Raw genomic sequence first — 25,771 nt, forward strand, 5'->3', positions numbered from 1 at the left:
AGGAAGTTTTTTTTTTCTTACTATAATAAGATCTAATGCTGCGTGATATCGCAGCTCAAGGATCAAACCTTCAAGTTTCATCTTGATCTTGCAACATTTTCTCACATTTTGTACTCAGTTTTGAAAAGTGCTTGAAATAAATTGTGCATGCCACTTGTTAGTGTAAATGGTAAATGATTAAAACAATGTGTTTATAGTACCAGAACAATTTTAACAATTGCAATGGTTTTAATAAGATATTTATACATACAGCGAGATATGTACGTTTTACTTGCTGAAGTGTATCATTGTAAAGATGAAAGTAGGTTATAAATTGACGCTAAGGCATCTCAGTGGAGGTATTTCAACAACTCATAATACATATTTATTTATTACAGACACATTTAGTTAGTATTTTGAAATGAAAACATGACTTGAATGTTCACACAAATGCTTTGAGGCAACAAAAGCAAAAATATTATCTTTATATTTGTCTAAAAGAGACACAATCGGGCTGCTCTGCATGCTCCTTTCCTTAAATGTAACACTTCACAACAAGTGATTGTAAACTGAACTAAAAGTGATTCTGAAAGTCATCAAGGTTGCTGAATTATGACTTAAACCTGACATGTAGGTAGGCAGCATTCATAAGCTTGATTTTTTTTGTAAAACTCAGCTGAAGTTGCTAAGAACAAAAGTTCCTACAATTTAAATGGCTGCATTCCAAAGTGACGCATACACATGGTTGCAGTGGTATCAAATTAATGATTATTACAATGTTAAAATTAAACACTGCACATCAACAGTATAGTAATTAAAACAATACCACAATGCTGCATGTAGCAACCAGCAACATAATAATTGCCAGAAATGTAAAAACTTGCAGACAATATGATAAAGTTTTTTTTTTATCCTATTCTGTAATACCAATAAGGAAGTAAGATATATGACTGACATATCACTTTTTAAAAAAGTATTTAAGATTTAATAACTCTTAAATAATTGCTTATATTATAATACCTTGCAATTTTAGGTAATTTGCTATGGCTGCAAAACCCAACTGAAAAATATACTGCTCAAAAAAATAAAGGGAACACTTTAAGTGTTAAACACCTGTTTAAGTGTTCCCTTTATTTTTTTGAGCAGTGTATATTGTACATATATTTTTTTAAACATAATGTGTAGATATAAAAATTCATAATTCTATAGATTGATAAATAATCTAGAATTAATTTCTAGGAAGTGTCATTTTCAAATAAGTGTTCCTTTATGCCAGTTACCAGTCAATAATTTAATAAGTTACTATTGGCAAAGTTGAATTGCATGACTGGCTAAAAAGTTGTATCACATTTTGGCATGATAGGCTTTAATACATTTAATACGGGCAAAATATTAAGTTACTTTCAAATATTGTGGTATTAGCCATATTACATCACTAGTTGCCACAGTGTGCAATACCATCCATCCATCCATCCATCCATCTTCTTCCGCTTATCCGGGGTCGGGTCACGGGGGTAGCAGCTTCAGAAGGGAGGCCCAGACTTCCCTCTCCCCGGCCACTTCTTCCAGCTCTTCCGGGGGAATCCCGAGGCGTTCCCACGCCAGCCAAGAGACATAGTCCCTCCAGCGTGTCCTGGGTCTTCCCCGGGGCCTCCTCCCGGTGGGACGTGCCCGGAACACCTCATCAGGGAGGCGTCCAGGAGGCAACCTGACCAGATGCCCAAGCCACCTCAACTGGCTCCTCTCGATGTGAAGGAGCAGCGGCTCTACTCTGAGTCCCTCCCGGATGACTGAGCTTCTCACCCTATCTCTAAGGGAGAGCCCAGCCACCCTACGGAGAAAACCCATTTCGGCCACTTGTGTGCAATACATGGGTCACAATATGTCTCAAAGCCAAAAAGAAAATTACTTCTTGTAGGACATGTCCAAAAATGTTTTAAAAATTAATTAATAGATAAATGAGAAGTATTGATCAAATGTCCATATCACCTCAGTAGACTCCATTAGAGGTGGGGTGGAAGTGGCTCCATCTGAATCCTTAACTGGAAAGGGGAACTAGTCTTTACCTTATTATTGAGGCTGAACATAGTAAAAATTATACACGATACTAATTTTGACTGCTTACTCAATTCTGTTTACTCAAACACAGTGAAAGCTCCTCTTACACAGTTTTTATTATTATTCCCAAGATCCCTCAATAACTGACCAAAACAGGGGCCTCAACCAATATGTTTTCAACACATTGCTGGTTGCTACGTGAACATTATATTTTTAAAACGATTAAAAGAGCCAGAATCACCTTTAAATCTCTGCTACGACTCCACCCTGATGATGTCAGGTATGCCACTCTGATTTGCATGCAGTTCTCGTCATTTGAAAGCACAAAACCGACATGCAGGTCCTTCTAGTGAGCCTCTCTTATCTGCTGACAATTTCGACCTAAATGTTCAGACAAACAACATTTTCTTTAACTGAGACCAAAAAAATCTATTTTTTTGAACATGTATTTCACTTTTCTTGTGTCTAGTTCTCTATGTTCATTTTCAACACCATGTGGCAGTCACCTGCGTTATCTCGTACCACTTTGGTTGCAACCACTTAGTAAAACTTGAGGTGTATCAGTTGCGAATATGTTAAACAATTAAAAGCTAATTCAAGGATACATTTTCCGATCATAATGCTTGAATGTTTTCAAATAATATGCTTGACACTTTCTATGCGTTATTTAAAGCAGTTTTAATCCTGTACTATCATTGATACTTTTCATCTTTATATTCCCCCCCCTGTTTGATGGTTTAGTCGTTCCCGGAAGAACCTCTGTTTACAGCATCGCAGTAATAGCTGGAAGGTTTAGAGTCGAACGATAAACAGGACTTATGCATGTTTCTTAGCGTTCTAATATTTTGCTAATGCATTTGTCTGAATTAGCAGTAAGCTGTGATTTAAAATGACGGTTTGGACGAGAAAGAGCGGCCGACAAGCTGGCTAGCGCTGCTGGGTTAGCCAGCGAGGCGAGAGTAGCAGCAGCTGCTAACTGAGCACGGAGCGGCTGCTGGTCCGTCCAGTCCAGGATCTCAGGTATGTCCGCCTCACCCTCAAACAGGTGTACACGTGTACGTGTGTAAAAGACAAGGAGTCACACCGGTTCGTTCGGCAGGAATACAAGCGGCCATGGGCGCAGAGAGCAGCGCGGCGCGGGGCTGCACTCTGCTGGAGGAGCCGCTGCTGACCCTGCCCGCCGGACCCACCATGTACTCGGCGGTTCTCCAGGACGGGAAGCCTGCGTCTGTGTTTGTTCACAAGCGGGACAATGAAGACAAAGTCAACAAAGCTGCTAAGGTGAACTCGTATAAAGGCCTTTCTCTGGAGCTGTGGGGTATTTGCACTTACTGCATTTTTATTTTTTTTACTCCTGATTCCTATAATAAGTTATCATTGATTAGTCTGCAAAACAATTTCGTTCAGTGTGGCAATGTCAATCAATTTAAAAAGGTAATATCAGCTACAGACATGTTTTTATTTAATGTAAGAGTCTCTCAAAGATTAAGCAATCTTTTGTGAAACTGTCTAATACACAAGTTTGAGATTAAAACAAGTCTTCATTTCTGATGACTTTTCATGACAGCAATTTGCATCTAGGTGGTAACAGGATAATCACAAAACTCATTTGTACGTTATCTTATCCCTGCTACTAAATGACCTGCTAGCATTTCTTAAGTGAACATTGTTTGAACGAGGTTGTCATCACTTTCATTTTGATAATGGTGGAAGAGCAGAATGGTTACTTAAATAGGAGTTTGCCTCAAATCCTTCTCCTTTTGTCAACCAAGATTATATGTAATGACACAAGAGGTATTTCCAATACTTAATATTTAAAAAGCATATCAGGTTAGAAAGGTTGGACCCAAATCGATAATTAGTTCACTAGTGGAGAGCAATTCATAGCCAAGAAATGACATAAAGAGTAGGGGGGGAATTTCTTGTAGACGGTTCAACTCAAGCTGGTATGTCCAACTTAAGGTTCTTAAGACTCAGTGCCCTGCATGTACAGGTGTGTCCCTTGAGACAATTAAATAACTTGTTCAGTTTGCCATTCTGTTTTGCAGCAGCCTGATAATAAACCATTTATTTTATTCAGATGTGTTCAACTTGGAGAGAATCCAAATTACGCAGCACACTGGCTCTTAAGGACAAGAGTTGGACATGTTGGCACTATAGGAGATGGTTGGCAGCAGACAGATTTAAGTATTTCTGTGCACATAGCTTTGAGCAGTGCCCTTGTGTCATGTAGAAGGAAAGACGCCAACATAGAGAAACCAACCCTGAGCAATGAACCAAGAATGATTTGGTGATTAATAATAATATAATAGAGTACTATGTTTTAGGACAGAAGTGATATCTTAGTGGCTCAGGGATAAAAACATTGAAATGTGTCCTTGAACAGGAAGCTCTCAAAGTTTTTGCAAATTTACCTTCCTGTTCGCTGTTTCTCCTAGAGGTTCACACGACTTTGCAACTCCAAAGCAAAGAAATATTGACTTATTTCCTTAACGAAATGTGTTTAAAAACACAATGTCCTCTTAATGAAATAGGCTTTGGTTTGACTGCTTTGAAGAGCCTGTGAACGTCTGATGCTTTAAGCTGTAGTCATAAAATATTAAGTGTTTGAAATGCATATTTTACAGACACAAAACAAATGCAGCAGAATCAATTTAAGTGCACAACTAATTAACCCACTTTTCACGTACTGCAGCACCTAAAGACGCTGAGGCACCCGTGTCTGCTGCGCTTCCTGTCCTGCTCGGTGCAGGACGGCGGCATCCATCTCGTAACGGAACACGTCCAGCCGCTGGAGCTGCTGTTAGACAGCCTGTCCCTGGAGGAAATCTGCGCCGGCATCTACGACGTCCTGCAGGCACTCATCTTTCTGCACGAGAGGGTGAGCAAGACGAGGATCCATTTGCTTCTGTTGCCAGCAACCCGGGTGGACATTTTCTGTTTGCCTCTCTTGTGTTAAAACTTGGATGCTTCTCGTTCTTCAGGGTAAATCGAGCCACAACAACGTCTGCGTTTCCTCCGTGTTTGTCAGTGAAGACGGCCACTGGAAGCTGGGAGGGATGGAGACTGTGTGCAAGTTCTCTGAAGCAACTCCAGAGGTAGAAGATGGAATAGTAGCAAATTCATTGTTATCAAATATTCTTTGGGTGAATTTTCACATGCATGTTAAGAGTAAATAAGTTTTGGAAACTCAGCTTTCAACGGATCAGTTCATTTGACTTATTTCTGTGTCAGTTTCTAGATAGCATTCAGAGTGCTAGAGAGGCCTCCTGTGTTCCTCCTGAAGAACAGGTCAGTGGGTTTGACTTTATTACAAAAATGTGAAAAAATTCTCCCTCCTACATTTTCATTAAAAAAAAGACATTGTTAACAGGTGGAAGACTTTAAAATCCTTCCAGACAACCATGCTCACGCTCGGGACTGTTACTCGTTTGGTGCAATGGTGGAGGCTCTGCTCCCTCTGCTGAATGACTATGGTGAGTGGAGATGACTTGATAAAAATCTGGTTGCAAATTGTTAAATTTCACTTCATTTACTTACTCTGCTCTTTCCTGTGTTCTTTCTAGTGTCACAAGAGCTCTCTGACAGTCTGACAAAAACCCTGCAGGCAGGCCTGCTGAATTCTGACCCCCTGGCTCGACCTCCACTCAGCACCTTGCTCAATCACAGCTTCTTCAGGTTTTTGTGCATTTCTGTCACTTGCATTTGCAGCGTTTTAAACTGACAAAACTTTGATTTTAAACACATCGTTTTTAAATGTGTTTTTTCCTGTGAACAGGAATGACTTTCTGGAAGTGATGAATTTTCTGAAGACCCTCACACTGAAGACCGAAGAGGAAAAAAATGAATTTTTTAAGTAATAATTTGTTTTGTTTAAATCTAATATTAGGTGTACTCATAATTTGCAATGCGATGCAAACGTATTGATATCCCGTAAAATATTGTACATTTGTCATGTTATAACCACATATTGTAAGCTGCAAGAGTAAATGGGGCTGAATATAAATGTTACATTCTTAAGACTTTCAACTTTCATCCATCACATACAATCCAATAAAATGCATTAAGTGTATACTTGCAAGGGGACAAATGTTTAAACTGTTTTAGGAGTCTGAATACTTTGAAAAGGGATTGTAAATTATAATGTCGTCTGAATTGTCTTTGGTGACTTTTTACATATTTTTTTTTATATTTCAGGTTTCTCCTTGACCGTGTCCAGAACCTTCCTGAAGAGCTGATTGCTTCACGCCTTGTCCCCAAACTTCTCCACTCCCTTGTTTTTGCAGAACCCATGGCCGTCAAGAGCTTCCTCCCTCATCTGTTAAGACCAAAAAAGGGTACTATGGCATTTTATCAAGAATATGTCAAGTAACTTGACAAAGAGATGTTTAAACAAGTAAAAATATGACTGAAAACTCATAATTTCACCTTTGTGGACAGATTCCAGTCAAGGTGACGGCAGTGAGGATTGTCTGCTGTCTGTGTCCCTTCATCAGAAACATGTGATTCCTCAGCTGCTTAAACTCTACGAAATAAACGAAGAGCACATTCGGATTGTGCTCTTGACTCACATCCACATCTACGCCGAATTCTTTTCCCACGATGAACTAAAAAATCAGATTCTACCTCAGGTAAAAGCTCAGTTCTGTGTTATTACTGAACACATACAGGTGTCAAGGTGTTTTGGATTTGTTTCAGTTTAGTGCAGTGCAAGCAGCTAGACCAGAAATAATTTGTTTTAGTTGTAGTCTTGGTCCTCTTTTGTTGGGGCAAAAGTTATGTCACATATTATCAACCAAATTTGACAATACATGTCCTATTTTTTTATGACCAAATGTTACTTCTGTTATTGTGATTGCAGTATCTTTGTCATGTAAACCCCACTGCCATCACTTACCTACTCCTGGTTGTGAAGTTGGTAAAATAGTTAAAAAAAAATAGAGAGAGAAATATAGCAGTAAGTTATATTTCTTTCAGATTTATTTCAGGTTATATCACAATGAGTCTATAAGAAATCAAGGGCTAAAATTAGTTGATGTAAAGTTACCAAACAAAAGTAGTCACCTTCCATGAGTAATTGACAGACCAAATCTTCATCGTTTAACTGAAGAACTTGTCATCATCAACAGCTTGTCCAAGTGGTGTCCCCAGAGATGTAATCTTGGTCCCTTTTTGTTCTTTTTACACCTGCTTGTATTTGACGTCGAGTTTAAAGTAGCATCCGTTTTAATTACAATTTTGAAAATAAAAACCAGTTATTACAATTTGGACAACATGACCATATCCTTCTTTGTGATTCAGGGCCATTAAAAATATACACATTTTGTTTTCCTTCAAAATCCTGAGTGTTATTTTAAAAACAATTTTTCCATCCATAGAATGACGAATGCAAGTGTTAAAACCATTAATTAATTTTTTTTTCCAAATTAAAGACTCTTGCTCAGGTCAAGACATTTCTCTCATTCTTGCACTTCTGGAGAAGTTATCCGTACCTTTATTTCTTTCAGTCAACCTTATTTTCATATTTCTGAATGTTTTGTCTGCATTTCTTCGATCAACTTCTATTTTTAAGCATTCTTATAAATCCAATTATTGCCATTTCCGTGTGGATGCAACCTAGTGCTTTATAAACTGTTTTATATAAATTTAGTTTCCACTTTTTCTTTTTTACTGGCTACAGGTTTTGTTGGGCATGAGAGACACCAATGACTCTCTGGTTGCCATGACGCTGCAAAGTCTTGCTGTGTTGGTGCCTTTACTGGGAGCTCACGTGGTTGTTGGTGGAGACAGAAGCAAGATCTTTAAACGCACAACACCAAGTTTTACCAAGTCTGCAGAGGTCACACCTGAAAGTAAGGAACTCCTCATTGAGATAAAAGCTGATGCACCTATTGTTAGACTCCACGTTTATATTGTTGGACTCCATGTTTAGTATCCAAAAGGATTATCCAGATTAATTTGATCCATTTTAAAATTTGTAAACAAGTTCTTCAAATAATGTTTGCTTACTAGCATATAGAGGGGAGAAACAGGTTTTACTGACAGCATGCACTAGCAGCACTAATGACATTTTACTTGTCTTCCTTAGCTTCTCCTGTTCACATAGTTGGAAGCTCAAACTCTCAGATGGTTCAACCCTCCAAATTCCTGAATATGCTCCCCAAACCATCAGAGACCAAAGGCTCGGTCCTCAGACACATGGGAAACTTGACAGGCACACAAGAGAAGCCGAGGGTGATTCCGCCATCATCTGGTAAGACCTTCAAGCTGTTTAAGTTGGGTGTCGACTTTATTGTAGCTGAAATTCAGTGTGGCCTCTTTGCTGTGTTTTCCAGATAAAAGCCGAAAAATGCCTTTAACCTTAAACGGCTTTCATGAGGATAATAGACAGGAAGTGTTCCTCGGTTCGGAGCAGGCTGACAGGCTAGAGGGCCCTGTGGAGGACTGGCCTGACTGGACTGAAAACGATGTGGGAGAAAGTAGAAATGCGCAGTCTGTCCACATCCACATTAAGGCATCAGAGGGAGCTGATGCTATTAGCAGCAGACTCCCAAATGAAAATGCAGAGGAGGAGCCTTGGGATGACTTTGAGGACCCTGAGCCGACGTTGGATCTCTCCCCTACAGCTCCTTCTGCAGATTCACTGATTCTAACACTTTCCAGAGGGAGCACCACTACATGCGCTAATCCGATTCCTGAACCGTCGACACTGAAATCCTCCAAACCCCTAAAGCTGACCTCGGCGCTGTATCAGTCGACACAGGCCAAGGATATTTCTTCATGGGACAATGACTGGAGTCAAAAGGATTTCCAGAAACCACTAAGACCGTCAGCCCCAGTGCCCAAATCAGCAGTGCCAATGAAGAGCGACAGGACAGGAGGTCTGGGGGAGGAGTTCACTATTAAGGTGAAAAAGAAGGTAGAGAAAGACCCAGAACTGGATTTGTTTGCGGACATGGTGCCGGACATCAAGTTATCTTCAACCGCTCTGCTGCCTCTAGAGGAGAGAAGTGTGCATGTCACAGGAACGTCAGCAGTCTTTTCAGATAAAACTCTTGAGATGGGCTCATCCATTGATACTGTAACACTCACTGCCAAGTTTGCAGCAGCTAACCCGTCTGAGGTGGGTTTTTCAATTGTTATTGAATCCATTTATGGTAGATGAATCATTATATAGAGACTTATTATTTTAAAGTTGTATTTATAATTAGAAAAACCAATTCAGTTAATGATCAAATGTGTGTGGGTCACTAGATTATGTTTGGCTGTCACAACTAATTAACTTGCACAATTGAAAGTCTTCATTTTGCTTGATAATTTATGCCCAAAGAAAGGTGGTTTTATGTCTGAAACAAGTTTCTGTGACTTTCAAATGTACCTTTTTAATAAAGATGTTTCACTTGTTCCTGTGTTGGTCTGTTTTTAAGGCTGAAGCAGATGGCTGGGGAGATGGAGATGACCTCAACTGGGAGGGTGAGAATGCCTGGTGATGACGACTGATACAAAACTCAATCTCCAAAACACTCAACCACTGGAAACCTTTAATCCATGCATCACATCTGGAGTGCCACTATCCCACAAAGCTGGAAGAAGCTTCTCATAAAATGATGCAGTCTGATCAAGGAAAACCTAAATCTATTATCTCTGTTTATTATGGAAATGTGGTGATACATGGGCAGCCGGGTGGTGCTAGACATGGACAGAAGAAGCCATTTGTAATTGTTTGCCAGTTGACATTAATCACCTCAATAATGGTTAAAGATCCTAACAAGGTAAATGTCATTGCTTTCGTTTGCTTTTTATGTGCCAAATCAACTATTAGCATCAAGCTCAAGATACATTTTTAGCAGGACAAAGGTTGATTTCTTAAAGGCTTGCACTTTGAATGAATGTGAAATAGAAAATCTATTTATTTGAGCTTTTTGGTTGGTGGTGAAATAAACATTTTTGCTGCAAAAAATGTTTTTCTTTCTTTATGTTATGTAACAGAACCAATAAGAAAAAATATGGCTGATAGGATCAATTGCAAATGCTCAGTATTTAAATAGATTTAATAAACGGCATCAAACACAGCAAAATAAACTAAAACTTGACACAGATCCAATTCACTGTACAATAAGTCTTGAGGGGTTTTAAAATGAGAAAATGCTAGGTTGTGTGTCTGACTGAAGTGATTTCTCTTATGAGGGTCATCAGTTGCTGAAGTTTGGCTTTCAGCCACGTTGGAGGTGGTGCTGTCGTGTTGGCTTTACTCTCCACGAGAGCATGAAGGGCTTTTAAAGAGTTCTGAGCCGTCTGGATGTGGCGGTCGTACTCCTCCTCTGCATTTGTCTCCTGTCGAGCTCTCTTTGGGCTTGGCTAAGAGGGAGGAAATTACAGGCAAAGAAAAGTTAACTCACTGTTATTTATGTCTCTCTCATGCTTAAAGCAAAATAATGGAAGCAATCCAGGGAAATGTAAGCTAGTTACAGATTAAGAGATTTTGTTGAAGTATGGACTAATGAAATAAACAGAGCAGTAAAATTTAGCTTTTGGTTACCTTTTTATACAAGCATGAAAATACCAGTCCAACATTTTCTTCTTTTACCATGCCTGTTTTTATGTGACAGCAGGGTTTATGTAGGGTCATAAGTCTTAAAAGATGATCAGATTTCCCATCAGAGGGCTTAGATTTTATTTAGTTAAGAACAGCAATACTTGTAATTGATTCCATATATTGTACCTCTGCTTAACTAATTAGGGTGTTATTACAAAACTTTAAGGCGCCATATCTGGGACAGGAAACTGCTCTGTCGGAAGGAATTCATCGCTGGCACACTAAAATATATGACCATAAAATAAGGCACATTCGACTCACCACACTGTAAATAATGATTAATGCAAGAACAAGTCCTAAGGACAAAATGAGAAGGAAGAAAAAAGCTTATGGCGGGACTTTATCCTCATATAGGAACTATTACACTTCATGTCAAGTCCAAGTTCCATGGCTGCCATGGCAGTTAACATGACAGGAAGAACGCGACGACTTGTCCTAAAATTAATAAGGAATTCTTTAATTTCCCCTGCATCAATTAAGATGGTCGATACCTTTACACCAGTCCCCATCGCTATGAGTTAGACCCCACTACTGCCGTCATTTTCAAATTTCATCATATAAAAGGCTGGATGTTAAGCTGAGCGGTTATGAGCCCATCGTGAAAACAGAAGTGGATTCAGGACACAGGCCTGAGCTGAGATTAATTTCTGTGGATTCTGACAGTTCATGCACCTCATAGAAGTGGGAAGGTATTAATTCAAGCAGCAGTAGGGAGTCTCTGCAGGTATTAAAAGCAGAGCGAAAGTCCAGGAGGGGTGGTGGATAACATTACGCTATCCATTACTAGCTCATTCAGGAGAGTATATTTAATCTGGCTTGAAAAACACATGTTCTAATAGTTGACTAAAACATATTAATTGGTATATTTGTAGCATAGGCTACTTCATAAAAAGCAAAAGGTTTGGAAAGAAATGTAGAAAAAAAATTTACTCAAATCACAACAAAAAAAAAAATGCAACACAAGTTGCCAAAGTTAAATTTAACTTGCTTAAGTTACTAAGCAAGACAGGAATAGATTGCCAATTTATGTTAAATTAGTTCTTAGTAATCAGTTTTTAGTTTAAAAGCAGGTTGCCTCAGTCTACCACCAATTACAAGACTGTGCACATTTAGAGAGATGCCATAAATCTGAGCTCAATGATGCTGCTAACCTCAGAGTCTGTGATGGCTTCGGTTTCAGAAGCCTGTTTGTCAGAGCCACTTTCTTTGCTCTCCAGTTTCTTATTGTGTTGCTCGATCACCACTTTCTCCAGTTTCAGCCTCTTTAGCCGCGACTCCACATCTTCCAGTAGATTCACCGTCTACAAAAAATAAATTAAAAACATACAATATCGACGACAACCTGTTTTAATCTCAATAATCTCATTTAATCTCAATACATTCTCATTGAATGTTTATCACCAACCTTGCTTAGGTAATTGATCACTTTGGTCTTTGTTTCGTCCACACACAAACTCTGGGAAATGACCTCTTCATGGTTTGTATTCTTGAGCACCACAGGGAGACAATATGTTAAAGTCAGGCTGAAGCACCTACAGTCATGGCCAAAAGTTTAGTCAATGACAGATTTTGTTTTTCGGGAAACTATTGTGTTGTTGTTTAGCCAAATTGTTTTCATGGTGTAGTGGTCTAGATTAAACAGTTCATGTTAGGAACTGTTTAATGTTAGGAAAAACAATCACTCAAAATGTCATTGTTTTCATACCAGCCACTTAGTTATCACTTTTGCCCTGAGACATGATGGTGCATCATTCATCAACACATTGCTCCAGGAGGAAGTTTTGACGCTTTCCTTAAACATGGCAGTTTTTGGACAAAACTGTGAATGAGACAATTCATCTGAAAGAGAGAATGCACTTAGGATGTTTCACTGTCGATGTAACACAAAGTGTCCAGAAAATCCTTTTTCCAGATGTCCTTAACAGTCTAAAAATGTAGTCAACAGGCAAAACAACTCCGATCTTGTTGCTTCATGCAGAAGTCAGTCTCAACTTGTTGTTCTTGGAAAGAAATAGCTTCTTTGCTCCTCTTTGTAAAACAAGGCTAGAGTCCAGATGTTTACACCTCACAATGCATCCAGAAACATTGCACACCATGCAATCCAAAGCTCTGTAGGTGATGATTCTGGCGCTTACAGGACTCTCTTAAGTGCCTTGAAGCTTTGATCAGAGCAGCTGAACCTTGCCTTGAAGGGTTTATTTGGTTGCGATCTGTTTTGAAGCAACATCCTCCCCCGTGAAGCACATCTGATGCAAACCAATGACGACAGCTGCTCTTCCCTTGTCAACACTTTCCCCTGAGTTCATTGCAAGTATGTTATCAGGTCACTTTGTGGCAGGACTAAAACACTCTGCAACTTTATAACTTTGCAGTTAACTGTTTTTCATCTAATCACTTTACAGAGCAACATACAATTAATGCGAGTTGCCGAAGAAGTTTCCAAAAAAAAAAAACAAAAAAAAAACAAGATTTCTGTCAATCTCCAAACAGTTGGCCACAACTGATCATTTGAAAAAAAAAAAGTACAATGGTGAAGTTTATGTGGTACCCCTGCAAAGTAAGAAAAGGCCTCCAGGGCGTGCTGATGTAGCAGCCAAGACTTGTCAGCCAGAAGGGCTCCAAACACACCGCTCAATCTAGGAAGGATCTGGCCCTGTGAGACCAAAATATGTTAAAAATACAGTTTTAAGTCTCTAACACGGTGTTGTATAGTTAGATAACACAGGAACAGGACTGACAGGTTTGCTTAAATCGTTGTAAATAAGGATATGAGGTAAACATGTGTACTACTGTACTTTTCAGTAGGCCTACACTCAGGTTTTTTTTAAACTTTTTTTAATTGTATTGAAATTCAATTATAAATAATGTACTGTTTTAATTAAGCCTTTAAAAAGTTTAACATTTTTAATAAAGTTAGTGAAATAAATTAACTTTTTGAAGACATTATAATTTATTAAGATGTATCTGTTCTTTTTTTACCTGGCAATCTTCAGGAAAAAAGATCTTTCCCAGGGAGGAGAGAAACCCCAAAGCAGCCAGCAGTAAATAATCTGGACATTTCTGAGAAACTACAGCTTCCAGACACAACAGACCCTAAAATAACAATGAGCTGTCAACAGAAATATCATGTACATTTTTATACCCTTAATGTGTAAAAAAAAAAAAAAAAAAAAAACATTACCTGAGAAATGGTTTCAGGTTTAATGTTCTTTACAATAACAGTTGTTGCTGACAAGAGCAGTTTCAAAGTATCCTGGAGCACAAGGTGGGTCTGCAACTGTTTTAAGACAAGTTACACAGAAATAATTCTTCAGTTCTTTCACTAATTTAGTGTGTGTACATTTGTGTGCTTTTGTCACCTGACTGGGATTCATTCGTGACCACAGCTGTGTAATCATCCTCAATACGGACAATGAACACTGTTCCTCAGGAGAAGGATGCCCTCGAAGCAGAGAGAGGAGCGACCCCAGCGCTGCGTTCTGGCACCAACACAGACATTGTATGAAGAAATAATTCATTTTTAATATCAGTTTTCCACCCTGCTCCACTGTATTGCTTTCTACCCTGAAGGTCATTCAGGGTAGAAAACAACCCTGAATGACAGCTGCTAGGCAACAATCCAGTTGTCAAAGTGTGAGGTAAACAGTCTACTAGTGATTATTTCAAATAAAGTTTGACACTAAATGTGATATATTCATGTTGTAAGTAAGTAGATAATTGTGAATCTGTCCTTAATTCACTTAAAACAGAACAGATGTCTGAATAATTTCCACGGAGAGCACTAAAGTAAACAATCACAGAAGATGCCAAATGTTTGACTAAGTCAGTCGTCTTTAATCTCGAAAAGAGGCGTATCTTACTCTTGAGCCCAACCATTGTTCCCATATCAGTTTTGATGCACAGAAGCAAAAATGTTTTGAAATATTGGTAAACCTCAAATATCCAAGACTGTCCTCACCACTTTGTCCACTTGTCCCAGTTTGTATCCTCCGTCCTCCCACTCCATTAGAGTCCTTTGCATCAGGGCAATGATTTCTGTCTCCACACGAAGACGGACGTCCTGAGAAAGAGCTCTGACGAGGACGTGATGCCACACGGGAAGATTTTCCACCTTTGATGGTGAGAACTCTGCCACCAACTCCAACTGGAAAAATAATTCTTAAGATCATTGGTTCTAATAATAAACAGGGTGGGTTGAGGCTTTGAAGAAGAATCCAGAATATGAGATTTATTTACGTCATCTCTTTAACAGAAGAGATGATCCTGGCATTTTTGTTTTTAGGACATTTTCTTTTCCCTTTGTTTAAAATGTCCAAAATTTGTCAACTGGGAAAGTAAAACAATTTAAAACCAACAGGCTGCACCAATTGCAGTTTTCTGGTCAATTGCCGATCTTTAAAAAGCCTTACCTTCCGATTCCGATTTTGATTTCTACAACTGTCTGTGAGGAAATGGAAATCTTCAAAGATCCATTTTTAATGTCGAAGGTTTTTTTTCTGTAAACATTTTTTAACTATGTCTCAGATTTGTGTTCTCAAGATGATTGTTCAATTGTCTCATTTTCTTTAGTTAACAAGACGATATTTTGTTATAACTAAATACTTATGATCTCAAAATATTACCTTGATGCTTGATCTATTCTATGAATTTATTTTACTTCAGAAATCATGACAATGATCCAGAGGAATTGATTCAAAACAATACAAAAAATAAAAATATTTTTCAGACTATTATCACCTATAATCACTCTGTTATTTCTTATGCAATTCCGTACACACTTGTCCATACTTAGAAAAGCTGAAACAAGTTCTATATTTTCCATGCTCTTAACAATGTAGAAACCCTGGTTGTTTTACATTTTAAAAATCTCTGAAAGTTTGTTCACATATGAAGTTACATTGTTGGTGGCAAAGTAAGCTGAAGGTAAATACGTTTCCCATTTGTGACAGAAACCAGATTCAAGAGTGCCCTCATTTACTGTCCTGAGATACTAGCTGCTTTGACAACAAACAGCAGAGCATCAAAACAAAGCTTTATCCTCAAAATTATTGATTGTCCAACAATTTCCTCCTTTTCCAAACTACTTAAAATTTATTCCTCTTTGTACATAGCCAAAGGGCTGGACTGACCAGTAAGTTAAAAATTCCACAGCCCCGCCTTAGGGTTCTTTCTGATAACCTAACAATTTTGCATTTCTGATCTTAATGACTCTTACCTGGTGGCTTGGGGTCATGAGGAAAACCATACGTCTCAGTAGCAATCCCAGGTGTAACAACTGGTAGCACTCAGAATTGCATGCTTTCACCTAGAGGATGAAAAAAAAACAGACAGGAGGTAAAAACCTTATTTGACGTTGCCTATTCTTAAATTTTTGTTTTTTTTAACTATATTCAAAATTCTAATGTTTATTTTGTTTATTTTTAATGTGCTTGATTTTTAATTTAATTTTATTATTATTATCTTCTTGTTGTATGTTGTTTTTAACTTTTTTGTACAAGCACTTTGAATTGTCTTTGGCTGAAAAGTGCTATATAAATAAAGTTGCCTTGCCTTGCCTAATGGAGAGTTAGGAGAGTGAAAGCTCACATCCAGCAAAGACAGTGGAATTACCCTTTAATAGACACTGAACTAAACCTCCAAATCACCAAATTCAGGTGTTCTCCTAATTTTCATACAAAAAGAAGTTTATGAAATCCAGTGTCGTGGCATGCAGTCTGCTCTTAAAAACATCTGTGAAGTCACTGCCTGGAGACAGTATCTACAGACCTCCAAACATCAGGAAATTCAAATTATCTCAATATGTCCACAGAACAGCTCATGGAATGGATCACCAAGTTCAAGCAGCTGCAGGCAAACCTTGATATCCGGTTTGTGATAAGTGTCACACAACCCGGAACTGGACTACAGTAGATAACATTACAAGGTCATATTATGCTGCTCTACTTGATGAGCGTGGTTTAGATGGTTGCCAGGGACATGGTACTTGAATGACTGCACTGCACAAGGTGTTTTTCTTCATAGGATTGTCTTTTCCCTTTAGTCCCAGTGATTGAAACTCCTAATGTTAACAATTTGGGGACAACCGTTTACTGATTAAACCTGTCATAGAGGAGGGAAATGTGTTTGGGAGAACTTGACTAGCTGCACAAGATGAGTTTGAGTGGAAACTGTGCTGAAGGCCTGGTCCTCCAGGATATATATGACCTCACAGATGTGCTGTGGAAGAATACTTAGATAAAAATACTTGTCAAAGTTCTGGAAAGTATTCCCAGAAAAGCTGCAACAGGTATTACAGTATATATTACCTCTGGGATGTTATTAAAGATCATGTGTGGATACAGGCAAGCGTTTCAATACTTGTGTCAACACAGTACATGTCTTCTGGTTTTACCCACCAGCTGAGCAATAAGCAGGACATGATGTAGGCAAAGTTCTGCTGTTCCGTATCTGAAAGAATAAGTTGAATTAAACAGTCACTAATGTTAAAAATGCTTACTTGCAGACAGAGTTAAGCAAGTTAAACAAATGGTGAGGGATATGCATTTACTTCTTTGCAAATTAAGCTGAAAAATATAACTTTGGCAAAGTCCTGGAAATGTATTAATGCAGCCTATTGTGACTCTCCTGGTATGTGTAGGTGCTATAACAATTATTATAAGATTTTAAGATATTATAATATACCATCTTTCATCACTTTGAGTTCACAGTTCAAGCTTGCAAAAGAAAGATTCTGAAATAATATCCTGTTGGTAAATGGGTCAAATATAAGCTATTTTCAATCTGCAAATAGTTTCACTACTCATTACTTTGTTGTAATGAGTAGAAAAAGCGGAGACCTCATTTTAAGTGAAATTTTCAGAACTTTAACTTAAAATAAAAGGCATATTCATTGCACTAACCGTGCTGTAAAGCACCACACATCTACTGCCAACAAAGCTGTTGGAGTATCAGCCTGCAGCACAGCATCCATCAAACAACGTTCCTAAGGATGGGAAATAGAAGAACAAGGGAAATCAGATCAGCGATAACCAAAAACCACAAAGCACCACAGGGAGGCAATTAAAAAAACAAGAATATTTAACGGACATATCAGAATGAAAGTGAAAGAATAGCTTGTCTTGAATGAGGGGAACACCTGCATGAAAACAAAGGCAGTTTTTTGCTTGCCAAACTAAATACTTGGTTGGAAACTAACCTCAACCAAAGACTCCATTTCAGAACCAGAATCCTTACAAATAGACAGACTTCCTGCAAGTCAAGATTTAAGCTCAAATGTACTTTCCTCCAGCAGTAAAATACTTATTTTGTGGTTACCCCTTATATGATTTAAAGACTTTTCCAAAGAATAAAACTTGTCACAATTAAAAAAAAATCTCAGAATATTTTTGCACCTTTTTTAGATTAAATAAATGATAACTTGGTTCCACTTTTTGTTTGATTTGATTTGTAATTAACAGGACATTCAAACTGATTTCAAAGTCGTACAATGCAAAAAGTGAGAATTGAACCCTCCTAAATCCTACATAGAACATGGGTATTTTGATTAAGTCAATAATAGTCTGTGGGTCGGATCTGGAGGTTCTAGGCCACACTGTCATTTGCTGATTCTGAATTCATGATGGTTGTTGCTAATATGAGAAGGAAGTTTAATTTTCAAACTTCATTGACAAACCAATGTTAGTTTTTCCAGTCCGGTCTGAGTTGTAGCACATTTGTGCTATAAATGTTTTAATTATATTCATAATTGTTAACTTGGTGTGTAAGTGGTTGAGCATGCAGGCCTTACTAGTACAGGAAAGAAGACTGGAGGGAGCACAGCCACACTGGCACAGAGCTGTACACAGATGTGTTGGTGCAAAGTGACTTCGACCTGGGCCTGACCCTTCAGCATCACCCCTGGCAACCGAACTGGTACTTTACGTTCAGTGTAGCATTGTCGGAAGCTAATAAAGATAGCCTGGTAGAGAGGAAGCCTAGAAAGGGAGAAAGAACAAAGGAAAATGTTTTGATACTCGGTCAACATAAACCTGCTTTACTTTAACCTGATAATGAATCATCTGTTTTATACAAGCTCACTGTACTAACAAAGACTTTATTCTCAGTTTGAAAGATTAAATATACATATAATACAATCTGAGAAATCACAATAAAATAATAGAATGACTGCTAACATACATTAGAGTAGACTTTAAAGTAATATGGCAAAAGTGAAATAAAAAAACAAATTATCAGGGATCCTTGGAGTATTAGATAAACAAAAACTCTGAAGAAATCCCAATCACCTTGGTGTGTCTTCTGGAAACTGACTTCCAGAGTACCAAAGCTCCATCACTTCCTCTGGTTGGCTGAGCAGCTGGCCCAAAATATTCACCAGCATGAGAAAATGTGGAAGCTCGTGCTCAGAGCTCAACCCTGCAGGCAGGAAGTTGTGAGAATGTTAGTATCTTTTTGTTTTGGGTTCATAGCAAATACAGACCCCAAACAATAAACAGTCTATCCTGGACAAAAAAATTACTGTTTCCATCTCAGAAGCAAAGTTTTATTGAAAAAGTAGCTCATAACCGACGTCTGCTGTTTCGGCTTTGAAACAACTTAGTTGCAGTTTCTTCATGACTTGACCACTGTAGCAGCTTTTTACCTTCTAAAATGTTATCTTTATCAGGAAAATGAAATGGCCTACAGAAGGAAGGTCAGCTATTTATTTATCTGCTGCTGTGACTCCATTTATAGCTAAATGTAGAGAAAACAGAGGAATTGACTATTAATTTTAGAAGGAAAAAAAATCATGTCGTACCAGTAATGAGAATAATTCAATAGATTTAAAAAGTTGATTCACGAATATTTAACAACTGTAAGAAAACGTGGACGCCTTACAAAGGGAATTTAATGGACACTTTTTAAAATGTAAACTCACACACGTCTGGCTGCAGCACAACTTCAGCAAAGGGCCTCAGAGGCAACAGCTGAAGCAGGAAAGCATCCATAGGAACCAGAGCTGATGCACTTAGCTCCCCAGCCAGAGCTGTGGGCAGCGACGGAGCACACAAACTTGGAGGAGACTTACTGAAAGACACCAAGCTCATCATAATCAGAAGTATGCCAGGAATCACAGAACAAATGTTTGAAAGTTAAATCTCACTTTTTAAGCTAACATTTGTACCTGAATATCTGGAGGTAGAGTTGGTGAAAGCAGCTGGATTTTTTTGTCAGAAAATATTTAAATTCCTGTTAAGAAAAGAAGATAGAAAGAAAAGTTGGTAATACCTAAAATCAAGACAGCAACACGTTACAAAATGTTACAAAGAAGGTTTCAGTACCTTTATGTAATGAACCAAAGTGTTAGCAAAGAATCTGCACATCTTTGCAGTTTTCTGGAAAAGTTTGTATTCCGGACTTTGAACAGTCTCCTGCAACAGGTCCATAGTACATTAATAAGCCAGAGGTTTGAGATACTTTAAAATAAATAATTAGATCTTTCTAACCTGTAAACCTGCCAGCTTTATCTGTTCAGCCGTCTCCACACAGCTCTGTAAGGAAGCCAACAAGTTGTCAGACAAGCTGTTGACGATGTCGCCATGGTGCAGCTGTTCCTCCACCAACGACTGGTACTTCAGGCTCTGTCTGAACAAAATAATTTCAAACATATAACTATGACATATGTCTAAATCTGGATTAAGTTAGCTCCATTATTGTGCAAATATAATGCTTAGATATTTTCACATTTTGTCACAATACAACCACAAACCACACAATTTTATTGGGATTTTAGTTGATAGACCAGTACAAAGTGGAAGATACATTTGAAGTCAAGCGAAAATGGTAAATGGTTTTCAAATTATTTAACAATTAAACATCTAAAATGTGAGGTGGGAATGTGTCTGTTAATAGAAAACACCACAAATCTAACCTTTAATAGAGCAACAAGGAGAAGACAGTGAAATGCTGCAGAGTTAAAACTGGACCAGCTGCTAACCTTCCAGCTGGACAACAACCCTAAACATACAGCCAGTGATTCAATGTGATTCGAAGAATATTTATGTACTAAATAAAAACGTGTCTGATATGGGACACGATGTAAGGAGAAAAAAAAAGCTCAAGATAGATCAACAAAACATGCTTACAGAATAAAAGAACAAAAAAGGACTTACTTAATGAGGAACTTCCACGTGTTTGCATGCAGTGCAATGTCAAGGTTAGAGATAATGGAGCAGATATCGAGAAGGCTGTGAATCACTGTAAAACATTGACATGCTTAGTGAGTTTCAAACTGCATAAAAAATACCCTGATACAATAAAGTCAACAATTTCACAGTGACCAGTGTTGCAATGAAAGACAGAAGGATGCATACTTCCATACACACACGTAAACACACCTGTAACAATGTCAGAAACCTCCTCATCTGAGGCGCTACTGTCCAGAGAGATCCTATCCAGGACCTCCAGCAGACTCTTTTGCAGGGAATATGCCTCCTTGAAAAGTCCTTGCAGCAGATCGGCCACCAGAGACAGACGGCCACAATAAACTATCTCACTATCCTGTGGACAGAAACACAGACAGCATGGTGTTGAACACATTTTTATACTTAATGATTACATTAGTTATTTGAAGAAAACAAAAACAGATACCAAAAGTAATAAAAATATGCACTAAACATGTAATAAAGGTAAACATAGCACATTTACATACCTTTCAACGCATAGAAATTGAGTCAGACGGTATAAGTTTGCTAAAAAAAACTATTGATTGGTCTCATTCAAGCTCAGAGTATAAAAGTTTAAGCTTCTCTACTTTTACCTCCTTCCCAACATTAACTCCAGGAAGAGGAGTTAAAGTTGGAATGTTGGAATGGAAGCTCAATTTAAACTGCTGTTGGTTTTGGCTTTATTACTTGCAAATTATCAAGAGAAGGCTTTCTTTAATTCTTTCCCAGAAGGTAGAAAAAACACTCTGTTTCCTTCTTTCTTCATGGGATCCAAACTAAAAAACAAACCTTGCAGTGTTGAAATGTTTCTCTCAGGACTTTAAGGATGCAAGTCGGTAGCGAACGGATGGCATCCAAACAAAGACCTTCTTCAAATGAGGCAACATGGCGCACACAAATGGAAAGTGCATCGATTAACTGCACCATTGCCTGAAAGACACAAAATCTTAGTCAAGCATGAGTTAGAGGAAAAGTTAGTAATAAGAAATGAACCAAATAATTAGCCAAAGATTAGAATCAAATACAAATTTTGCCATGATCTGAACACGCATTCGGTAAATGCATTAAAACTAAGAGCCTCTGCCAATTTTGAACATTAGATGCATGATGTACTTTGATAGATTTTTCTGGGACTAATAAAAAAATATTTTAAAAATTTCATCCAGATTAGAGAGTTAATCTTTGATGTTTAATTTGGAACCATCTTATAATTTCTTCTTCAAAATGAGTTGGAATCTGTAGGCCAGATCCTGAAGGTCAGAAAGACTTTTCATGAAGATATAGTACTCTTTCTAATCTCACTTTGTATGTTTACCTGTAGAATGTTCCTTAGAAAAGTACACAGTTCAGTGTTTTGACTTGAAAGCTCGCCAACTTGATTCATAATTTCTTTCATCATGTTGTCGAACATTGCTACTGCCTGCACACATTTGTGTAAGACAAAGGGAGACAAATTGTTACACTTTTTCAGAAGACTTGTTAATAAATTGGTAAATCAGACATCAACAAGTACCCACAACACAGTCTAATACCGCAAGGAAATATTATGGAATACTTTTTCTCCCTAGGGCAAGAATTACAGACATATTTAAACACGGCAGCTGAAAGATATCAAGTAATCATCCTTTATTCTTAAGTTAGAAGTTGTGGTTGACAGCCATAATTCCCCATGTTCACAGGCCAGCATGCCCTTAAAAATCACAAGAAAGCTCACTTCTAATTTTGCATAAAAAAACATTTCTGAAATAAATGCAATACCAATATTTTAAGGCAACGTAGTGGGAGTTTATTCAACAATTAAATGTGAAACCTAAAATGGTAATATAGCATATGTACTATTTAGTAACATTAATTTTACAAAATGTAGTGGCATGTCTGTTGACACTTTACATAAAATTTCTAAAATTGGTTCTGAAATAAAAATCCACAACATAAACTCATTCACCTTTGGTAGGATCTTGGAAAAACACTCCTCTTCCAGTTCTGACAAACCAATGTGTGGCAAGAACATCTCTGTAATTATCTTCAGTATACCTGTGTGATTTTTGTACGTTAGAGATGGTTCACGAGAGGATTGCTAAGAAAATAAATTCACAGTGATGTTTAATAATTAATAAAAAGAATAATCACTCACGTAGACGATCATTCCAGGTAGCAGCCTCATAATGCAAAGAGTAGAAACAGTCAAGAAAAAGCTCTCTATTACACTTTGTTTTTATACCACAATTCTATTATGTGTCAAAAGTGTCACCATTCTATTAAAAAATAATAAATATATACTTATATATGTAAGAATTTAAATAATGTTGGAAATGCACAGATTGGAAAAAAAAATCACTACAGTTAAAAATAGTATAAATGTTGAAATGGTCAAAAGCCATAGCATCAGTCTGTAGAAAAAGCTGATGTCAATCATTCGTAAAATAAATAGACAATTAAATGTGGAAATAATTATTTAAAATATGAATCCATGTGTTGAAAGCATGTCTAATAATTTCATTGTGTGGTGATGCAGTGTATTATGAATTTATTTTACAGGTCACCATTACTCAGTTGGTTAGACAAACACTGTCACAGACAAGGTAAGCAGTCTGCAGTTCAACTGCTGTCCGGGTTAACAAATGTTGGGGTACATTTGACACTCTAACAGTCGTGGGAATTACGGTAAAGAGGGGTACACAAGCCAAATCCTGACACGAAACTATGTGACTCAAAGCGTTTCACAACATTCCTATTTGGATAAGACGGTGAGTCATTAAATGCCGTGCGGGAGGATATTGTCAGTTTAGGCAGGACAGACTTGATCTCCTGGCGACAGGTTTCCTGACTCCACTGCACCACCTCATCCAGCAAAGATGTGTTGGTCTGGGACATGATGAAAGTGTCGGTCAACGCTGGCAGAAAAAAAAGGACGGGGATTTTAGGGCCCTCTCTGAGGAATGGAGTCACTGAAAATGATTCACATTCATATTCACCAGTAAGTCCTCTTCTGAGGGACAAAGTGTTGTTGACATCAAGTTATTTACAGCATTGAATAGCGAGAAAGAACCCGAGAAAACCCTAACCCTATACAATGCAAGCACAGCTCAATGTTACTATCAGTGTTAGCTTGTTACAGGTAAACTAGTTACTCCTGAACGTTTACCGAACACGGGACTGAATCTTTTAGTCCGGACATCGATTAAGCTCAAGTTTCTTTACCTGTGTTTCTCCTGACGTCACACGTATTCTTTCTTTCCTATCCTAAAAGCCCTAAACGTTTTTTTATTTTTATTTAATTGTCAAAGTAAAAAGTATTGACGGTTTATTTTCGACAAGCATAACATTCCGCGCGCCTGCGCTTAAATCGGATATGACGTCAGGACTACGCGAATCATCGCATTTGTGCTCATTGGTTGGAATCAAAGGGTAAACCAATGACAAAACTAAACGCGTTTAAATCGATGACAAAAGTAACATTGGGTAGAAGATTTTTTTAAAAATTTTTACTGCGATGAAAAGCATGTTTAGTTTCACTCACTGTGGTTCTTGAGGTGGATTATTAATGCATTAATGTAAGGGTGCCCTGAAGTACTGAATATAGCAAATGGACATATGGATCTATTTCTGTATTAAATATCCTTATTTTTATTAATCCTATCTGATATTTCAATTTTCTGATAAACGATACTCGCTACAAGCTCTGGTAAAGAAAAAAAGCAAAACGCTTGAAATATAATAAATAAATAGAATAGTTGACGTCACACATGAGGCTTACTGTATTTATGTTAAGAAGAGAAAAAAATAAAGTTGGTGGTTAACATCAGTCCAGCATCTTCTGACTCACAGTTACAGACGGCAACAGAAAAGGGGTGAGCTAGCTGTGATTGTACAGTGTGATTTAACATAAATTTACATCAATAATCATATATCTTTAATATAAATAGCAACAAATAAAAATATATATATATTTACGCTCAGTGTAGCATATATATAGAGAGAAAAGGAAAAATAATACACATACATATTTCACATTTAAAGACTATAAGTGACAACTGAAATGTTACATTGCATCAAATATTAAAACATAACGAGAAAAAATCTAGTTCAGCAGCTTCTGTCCCTATAAATTAAATAAAATTCAACTAACAAACCTTAACAGCTGTAAAATTAAAAATGTATTAATTAAACACAGCTAAAATGCACATTAATTGTTAAAAACATGTACAAAACAGGACAATATTGCACATGAAATGCTGTATATAATTAAATATATGTTAAAATGTCATACTTGTAAAGAAAACACAAAGCTGATCATAATCCTTACCACAGTTGCAGATGGCAACAGAAAAGTGGGATGAGCTGACTGTTACTTTTTGCTATGATAACAATCAACTGTCAAGAGCAACACCAAACTTAACATAAAATAACACATAATGTAAGTCAGGAGAAAATTACTTTTGCTTAAACAACATGAATGTGAAGAATGAAAGAACCTATTTGACAAACTTCACATCAATTGTTAAAATAAGAAACAAACAAACAACATCTTACATTGGATCATTATCCTCCTCAAAACCATTGGAAGCCTATTTTTTCTGGTACATAATTTTTTTTTAAATCAGAGTTTGTGGTATCATGCACTGGTCTATCACTAAGATTGATAGGCCAATGAAAAAAACAAAACAACAGATTCACCATTACAGAGTCTCCCCATTGCTGAATTGTTTTATAGTATACATATTTATTTATATTGGGGATAAATAAGCATTAACAAATGCCATGCATTTTACAATTTCCATGTATAAATTAATAACGCCAGTAAAAGGCACTTAGAGAAATATTTTATAGTATATCAACCACTGAATGTACTTCCATGTAATTATTTGATGAAACACAAACATTAAGTTGTGTGAGATCATAGACAAACTCACAATTCAGTAATGGACATACTAAG

At 37.4% G+C, this 25,771-nt stretch overlaps 2 protein-coding genes across 4 annotated transcripts; one reads left to right on the forward strand and one right to left on the reverse strand.

Annotated features, from left to right (window-relative positions):
- Window positions 1-2,767: 2,767 nt before the first annotated feature.
- scyl3 (SCY1-like, kinase-like 3) lies at window positions 2,768-9,997 on the forward strand. The gene is made up of 14 exons (XM_028026621.1): window positions 2,768-3,057; window positions 3,137-3,318; window positions 4,733-4,918; window positions 5,022-5,135; window positions 5,272-5,328; window positions 5,411-5,513; window positions 5,604-5,715; window positions 5,816-5,893; window positions 6,235-6,374; window positions 6,478-6,668; window positions 7,718-7,889; window positions 8,126-8,290; window positions 8,373-9,160; window positions 9,465-9,997. The coding sequence occupies exons 2-14, from the start codon at window positions 3,151-3,153 to the stop codon at window positions 9,525-9,527; spliced, it is 2,337 nt and encodes a 778-aa protein (XP_027882422.1). The 5' UTR covers window positions 2,768-3,057; window positions 3,137-3,150; the 3' UTR covers window positions 9,528-9,997.
- A 59-nt stretch (window positions 9,998-10,056) lies between these two features.
- On the reverse strand, window positions 10,057-24,186 carry firrm (fignl1 interacting regulator of recombination and mitosis). Of its 3 annotated transcripts, none has more exons than XM_028026618.1 (25): window positions 24,037-24,186; window positions 23,614-23,729; window positions 22,970-23,009; window positions 22,781-22,869; window positions 22,151-22,255; window positions 21,625-21,765; window positions 21,007-21,169; window positions 20,782-20,866; window positions 20,116-20,254; window positions 19,951-20,040; window positions 19,794-19,858; window positions 19,548-19,696; window positions 18,916-19,045; window positions 18,420-18,606; window positions 17,533-17,615; window positions 17,029-17,080; window positions 15,849-15,938; window positions 14,592-14,777; window positions 13,993-14,112; window positions 13,815-13,910; window positions 13,613-13,726; window positions 13,182-13,286; window positions 12,039-12,119; window positions 11,785-11,934; window positions 10,057-10,395 (listed from the first exon to the last, which is right to left on the reverse strand). In XM_028026618.1, exons 2-25 carry the CDS (start codon window positions 23,707-23,709, stop codon window positions 10,186-10,188), a joined length of 2,766 nt encoding a protein of 921 aa, XP_027882419.1. In that variant the 5' UTR covers window positions 23,710-23,729; window positions 24,037-24,186; the 3' UTR covers window positions 10,057-10,185. The 3 variants fall into 3 exon arrangements, with proteins under 3 accessions (XP_027882419.1, XP_027882418.1, XP_027882417.1); XM_028026617.1 differs by having other exon boundaries at window positions 23,614-23,783; XM_028026616.1 differs by having other exon boundaries at window positions 23,811-24,186.
- Between the last annotated feature and the right edge of the window lie 1,585 nt (window positions 24,187-25,771).

The sequence above is a fragment of the Xiphophorus couchianus genome, chromosome 9 (assembly GCF_001444195.1).
Source record: "Xiphophorus couchianus chromosome 9, X_couchianus-1.0, whole genome shotgun sequence".
NCBI lineage: Eukaryota > Metazoa > Chordata > Actinopteri > Cyprinodontiformes > Poeciliidae > Xiphophorus > Xiphophorus couchianus.